The sequence below is a fragment of the Oncorhynchus mykiss genome, chromosome 2 (genome assembly GCF_057628025.1).
Source record: "Oncorhynchus mykiss isolate SJ-2025 chromosome 2, ASM5762802v1, whole genome shotgun sequence".
Lineage (NCBI taxonomy): Eukaryota > Metazoa > Chordata > Actinopteri > Salmoniformes > Salmonidae > Oncorhynchus > Oncorhynchus mykiss.
In genome coordinates, this window is record NC_143023.1 from 101449206 (window position 1) to 101455118 (window position 5913).

At 39.7% G+C, this 5913-nt stretch overlaps 1 protein-coding gene across 1 annotated transcript; it reads right to left on the reverse strand.

The window, feature by feature from the left end:
* Window positions 1–78: 78 nt before the first annotated feature.
* On the reverse strand, window positions 79–4558 carry LOC149985326 (mucin-5B-like). Its single transcript, XM_090214312.1, has one exon. It carries the CDS (start codon window positions 4442–4444, stop codon window positions 2531–2533), a length of 1914 nt encoding a protein of 637 aa, XP_090070438.1. The 5' UTR covers window positions 4445–4558; the 3' UTR covers window positions 79–2530.
* Window positions 4559–5913: the final 1355 nt, after the last annotated feature.

Below are 5913 nucleotides of genomic sequence, written 5' to 3' on the forward strand. Positions count from 1 at the left end.
CAAGAGCGCCCTGGCCAAGATAGGCAGCACCAAGTCATTACAAATATTACAGACAGACATGAAAAACTACAAGTAATCTAGTAAAAACCATTGAATTCACAAGAGTATAACAAAATCAAAAACAGCAAATTAAAAACATTGACAGGTCAGGAAATCAGCCTCAAAATCCTTCATCAGTGATTTAAAAACACCAATCGGGACAAGTTCTTCCAGTTTAAAAGTATTTTGTAAGGCGTTCCAAGACGATGGCGCAGAGTACATAAAATCCCTTTTACCAAATTCAGTTCGGACATTTGGAACAGTTAGCAGGATAAAGTCCAGCGAACGAAGAGAGTACCCACCACATTTCGGAACAATAAAAATGCCCAAATAAAAAGGTAGTAAACCCAAAATGGCTTTGTAAATAAAAGTATACCAGTGACTGAGCCTACGAGAGACTAGAGAAGGCCAGCCAACCCTGCTATACAAAGTGCAGTGGTGCGTAAGGGTTTTGCAGTTTAAAATAAATGTCAAAGTGCCATGGAAAAGAGTGTCAATTGATCTCAAACACTGAGCGGAAGCATTCATATATAAAATATCCCCATAGTCTAGTAAAGGCATAAATGTAGCTGATACTAGCCTCTTTCTGGCTTCAAAAGAAAAACAGGCCTTATTCCTAAAATAAAATCCCAATTTCAGCTTCAATTTTTTTGTAAGTTGTTGAATATGCAATTTAATAGAGGGGCCGTCATCAATTTAATTCCAAGATATTTATATGAGGTTACAACCTCAATCTCTTTGCCCTGACGGGTAGTAATAGGTGAAAGGTTCAGGGGTCTATTTCTTGCTTTAGAAAACACCATTAGTTTAGTTTTGTCAGTATTGAGGATAAGTTTCAATTTACACAAGGTATGTTGAACAGTATAAAAAGCATTTTGCAAGATCTGGAAAGCTTGCGTAAGAGACGAGGCACAACAGTAAATAACAGTATCGTCAGCATAAAAATGAAGTTGAGCATTTTGGACATTTTTGTCTAAATCATTTATATAAAAAATGAATAAGAGAGGACAAAGTACAGAGCCTTGGGGCACACCATTACATACAGACAATTTAACAGACATAAGCCCATCAAATTGAGTGCACTGAGTTCTATCAGACAGATAGTTAGCAAACCATGCAACTGCATAGTATTTGCTAATCCAGTCTGACCAATCACAGACAGTCTTGGTCAGGCAGTGTGGAGTAATAGTGGGTGAAGTGCTTGATGGTGAAGTGGTGGTTGTTATGGGGGTAGTGATAGGGGTTGTTGAAGGTGTAATGTTTGTTGTCGATGTTGTTGGTTTTGTTCCAGTTGTAATTTCCTCAGATGTTTCACTTGTAGAATATGTTGTTGTCTTAGTTGTTGTTGTGGTTGATGGGAAATCTGTGGTGGTTGTTGTTGTTGTTGTGGGGGTAGTGGTGGTAGGTGTTGTTGAGGACCAGTTGTAACTTCCTCTTATACTATTGTCATTCTGGATGGGGTGGTTGACTTCGTTGTGGTTGTTGGACTTTCTGTGGTGGTTGTTGTTGTTGTTGTTGTTGTTGTTGTTGTAGTGGTGGTAGGTGTTGTTGATTCTGGACCAGTTGTAAATTCCTCTGTTTCTTTTGTCATTCTGGATGAGGTGGTTGACTTCGTTGTGGTTGTTGGACTTTCTGTGGTGGATGTTGTTGTTGTTGTTGTGGATGGAGTTGTTGACTTCGTTGTGGTTGTTGGACATTTTGTTGTTGGGATTGTTGTTGGGGTAGTTGTTGTTGGACTTTCTGTTACTGTTGTTTTTGTTGTTGGGGATTTACTTGATGTTGCTTGACTTTCTGTTGTTGTTCTTGTTGTTGGGGTAGTTGTTGTTGTTGGACTTTCTGTTGTTGTTGTTGTTGTTGGACTTTCTGTTGTTGTTGTTGTTGTTGGACTTTCTGTTGTTGTTGTTGTTGGGATAGTTGTTGTTGTTTGACTTTCTGTTGTTGTTGTTGTTGCTGGGGTAGTTGATGATGTTGTAATGGTTGTTGTGTGCCTTTCTGAGGTGGTAGGTGTCTCATTGCTACAAACATCAACAACATCAACACAACATCTGACTCTGATCTCGTAGTTGTAGCATATTGGTGGGATGCCTTGATCCTTGTTGCGGCATATCAGTCCAACTGAGGGATTGCATTCAACATTTTGACCTAGTTCGGCCAAAGGAACATGGATGTTGTCTTTGGCTCTGCATTCTACATCCTTAGGTGAGCTACAAATATCAATACCAGATTTCCTTATATTTTCTATGGTTTCAAAATCTCCTCCTTCTGGTCCAACAGAGGGATAGTATTTGCTAATCCAGTCTGACCATTCACAGACAGTCTTGGTCAGGCAGTGTGGAGTAGTAGTGGGTGAAGTGGGTGTTGGTGAAGTAGGGGTTGTTGTGGGGGTAGTGGAAGGGGTTGTTGTCAGAGTTATGGTTGTTGTGGTTGTTGTTGGTTCTGGACCAGTTGTAATTTCCTCTGTTGTTTTACTTGATGTGGAATATTTTGTTGTCTAAGACGTTACCATGGTTGATGGACTTTCTGTGGTGGTTGTTGAGGTTGTTGTGGTAGAGGTGGTAGGTGTTGTTGATTCTGGACCAGTTCTAACTTCCTCTGTTACTTTTGTCATTCTGGATGGGGTTGTTGACTTAGTTGTGGTTGTTGGACTTTCTGTTGTTGTTGTTGTTGGATGTTCTGTTGTTGTGGTTGTTGTTGTTAGGGTAGTTGTTGTTGGAATTTCTGTTGTTGTTCTTGTTGTTGGTGTTGGACTTTCTGTTGTTGTTGTTGTTGGATGTTCTGTTGTTGTGGTTGTTGTTGTTGCAGTAGTTGGTGTTGGACTTTCTATTGTTGTTCTTGTTGTTGGGGTAGTTGTTGATGTTGTCATGGTTGTTGTGTGCCTTTCTGAGGTGGTTGTAGTCTCATTGCTACAAACATCAACACAACATCTGACTCTGATCTCGTAGTTGTAGCATATTGGTGGGATGCCTTGATCCTTGTTGCGGCATATCAGTCCAACTGAGGGATTGCATTCAACATTTTGACCTAGTTCGGCCAAAGGAACATAGATGTTGTCTTTGGCTCTGCATTCTACTTCCTTCGGTTGGCTACAAATATCAATACCAGATTTCCTTATATTTTCTATGGTTTCAAAATCTCCTCCTTCTGGTCCAACAGAGGGATAGTATTTGCTAATCCAGTCTGACCATTCACAGACAGTGTTGGTCAGGCAGTGTGGAGTAGTAGTGGGTGAAGTGGGTGTTGGTGAAGTAGGGGTTGTTGTGGGGGTAGTGGAAGGGGGTGTTGTCAGAGTAATGGTTGTTGTGGTTGTTGTTGGTTCTGGACCAGTTGTAATTTCCTCTGTTGTTTTACTTGGTGTGGAATATGTTGTTGTCTTAGATGTTGTTGTGGTTGATGGACTTTCTGTGGTGGTTGTTGTTGTTGTTGTTGTTGTTGTTGTTGTTGTTGTTGTGGTAGAGGTAGTAGGTGTTGTTGATTCTGGACCAGTTGAAACTTCCTCTGTTACTTTTGTTGTGGATGGAGTTGTTGACTTCATTGTGGTTGTTGGACTTTCTGTTGTTGTTGTTGGACGTTCTGTTGTTGTGGTTGTTGGGGATGTACTTGATGTTGTTTGACTTTCTGTTCTTGTTTGACTTTCTGTTGTTGGGGTAGTTGTTGTTGGACTTTCTGTTGTTGTTGGGTTAGTTGTTGGTGTTGGACTTTCTGTTGTTGTTGTTGTTGGGGAAGTTGATGATGTTATAATGGTTGTTGTGTTTCTTTCTGAGGTGGTAGGTGTCTCATTGCTACAAACATCAACACAACATCTGACTCTGATCTCGTAGTTGTAGCATATTGGTGGGATGCCTTGATCCTTGTTGCGGCATATCAGTCCAACTGAGGGATTGCATTCAACATTTTGACCTAGTTCGGCCAAAGGAACAAAGATGTTGTCTTTGGCTCTGCATTCTACTTCCTTAGGTTGGCGACAAATATCAATACCAGATTTCCTTATATTTTCTATGGTTTCAAAATCTCCTCCTTCTGGTCCAACAGAGGGATAGTATTTGCTAATCCAGTCTGACCATTCACAGACAGTCTTGGTCAGGCAGTGTGGAGTAGTAGTGGGTGAAGTGGGTGTTGGTGAAGTAGGGGTTGTTGTGGGGGTAGTGGAAGGGGTTGTTGTCGGTGTACTGGTTGTTGTGGGGGTAGTGGTAGGGGTTGTGGAGGTGGTAGGGGTTGCTGTAGGGGTAGTGGTAGGGGTTGTTGTGGGGGTAGTGGTAAGGGTTGTTGTGGGGGTAGCGGTAGGGGTTGTTGCTGGGGTAGTGGCAGGAGTTGAGAAAACAAATGTGGTCGGTGCTTGATTGGATATCTGTGTTGTTGTAACACTTGGTGTAGTTGTTGGAGTTGTGATGCCGATACAGGGGTTCATAATCTGGACAATAGTTCCATTCTCTTTGCAGGTGGCAGTAATACAGGTCCCATCACCGTCAGATGTGTGATATACGGTCGCTCCATAAAGGTATGTTCTGCCGTCGTATAAACAATAGCAAGCTGCAATAGTGTTTTCACAAGGAACACCAGTTATTATTATGTAATCATCTTGTCATGTTTCCTTCTTGGTAATAATGTAGGCAAATGTTTCAGTTATTATCATGTAATCATCTTGTCATGTTACCTTCTTGGTAATAATGTAGGCAAATGTTTCAGTTATTATCATGTAATCATCTTGTCATGTTTCCTTCTTGGTAATAATGTAGGCAAATGTTTCAGTTATTATCATGTAATCATCTTGTCATGTTACCTTCTTGGTAATAATGTAGGCTAATGTTTCAGTTTGTAGTGGTTTTCCTTACCTTGGACATCATAGCTGCATCTGACCTCAGTCGATGAGCAACGACTTGAAAAAGAAAGAAGGAGGTTACAGTTCCTTTCAAAGTCGAATAAGATATTAAGAGCTATTTTTTATGAAGTACATAACAATGTTATATGTTATATTCACAATAAGGTATTAACAGGTCAAATCCCAATGAGGTATTAACAGGTCAAATCCCAATAAGGTATTAACAGGTCAAATCCCAATGAGGTATTAACAGGTCAAATCACAATAAGGTATTAACAGGTCAAATCACAATAAGGTATTAACAGGTCAAATCACAATAAGGTATTAACAGGTCAAATCACAATAAGGTATTAACAGGTCAAATCCCAATAAGGTATTAACAGGTCAAATCCCAATAAGGTATTAACAGGTCAAATCCCAATGAGGTATTAACAGGTCAAATCACAATAAGGTATTAACAGGTCAAATCACAATAAGGTATTAACAGGTCAAATCCCAATGAGGTATTAACAGGTCAAATCCCAATGAGGTATTAACAGGTCAAATCCCAATAAGGTATTAACAGGTCAAATCCCAATAAGGTATTAACAGGTCAAATCCCAATGAGGTATTAACAGGTCAAATCACAATAAGGTATTAACAGGTCAAATCACAATAAGGTATTAACAGGTCAAATCCCAATGAGGTATTAACAGGTCAAATCACAATGAGGTATTAACAGGTCAAATCCCAATGAGGTATTAACAGGTCAAATCCCAATAAGGTATTAACAGGTCAAATCACAATAAGGTATTAACAGGTCAAATCACAATGAGGTATTAACAGGTCAAATCACAATGAGGTATTAACAGGTCAAATCCCAATAAGGTATTAACAGGTCAAATCACAATTAGGTATTAACAGTTCAAATCCCAATAAGGTATTAACAGGTCAAATCCCAATCTCTTTGTAGGTGGACTATTGACATTGCCTTATCTGACCAGAAATACAGGCTACCTTAAGGCTTATACCAACCGTATTAAACCCTATGTAATGTAAATACAGTATCTATGTATTTA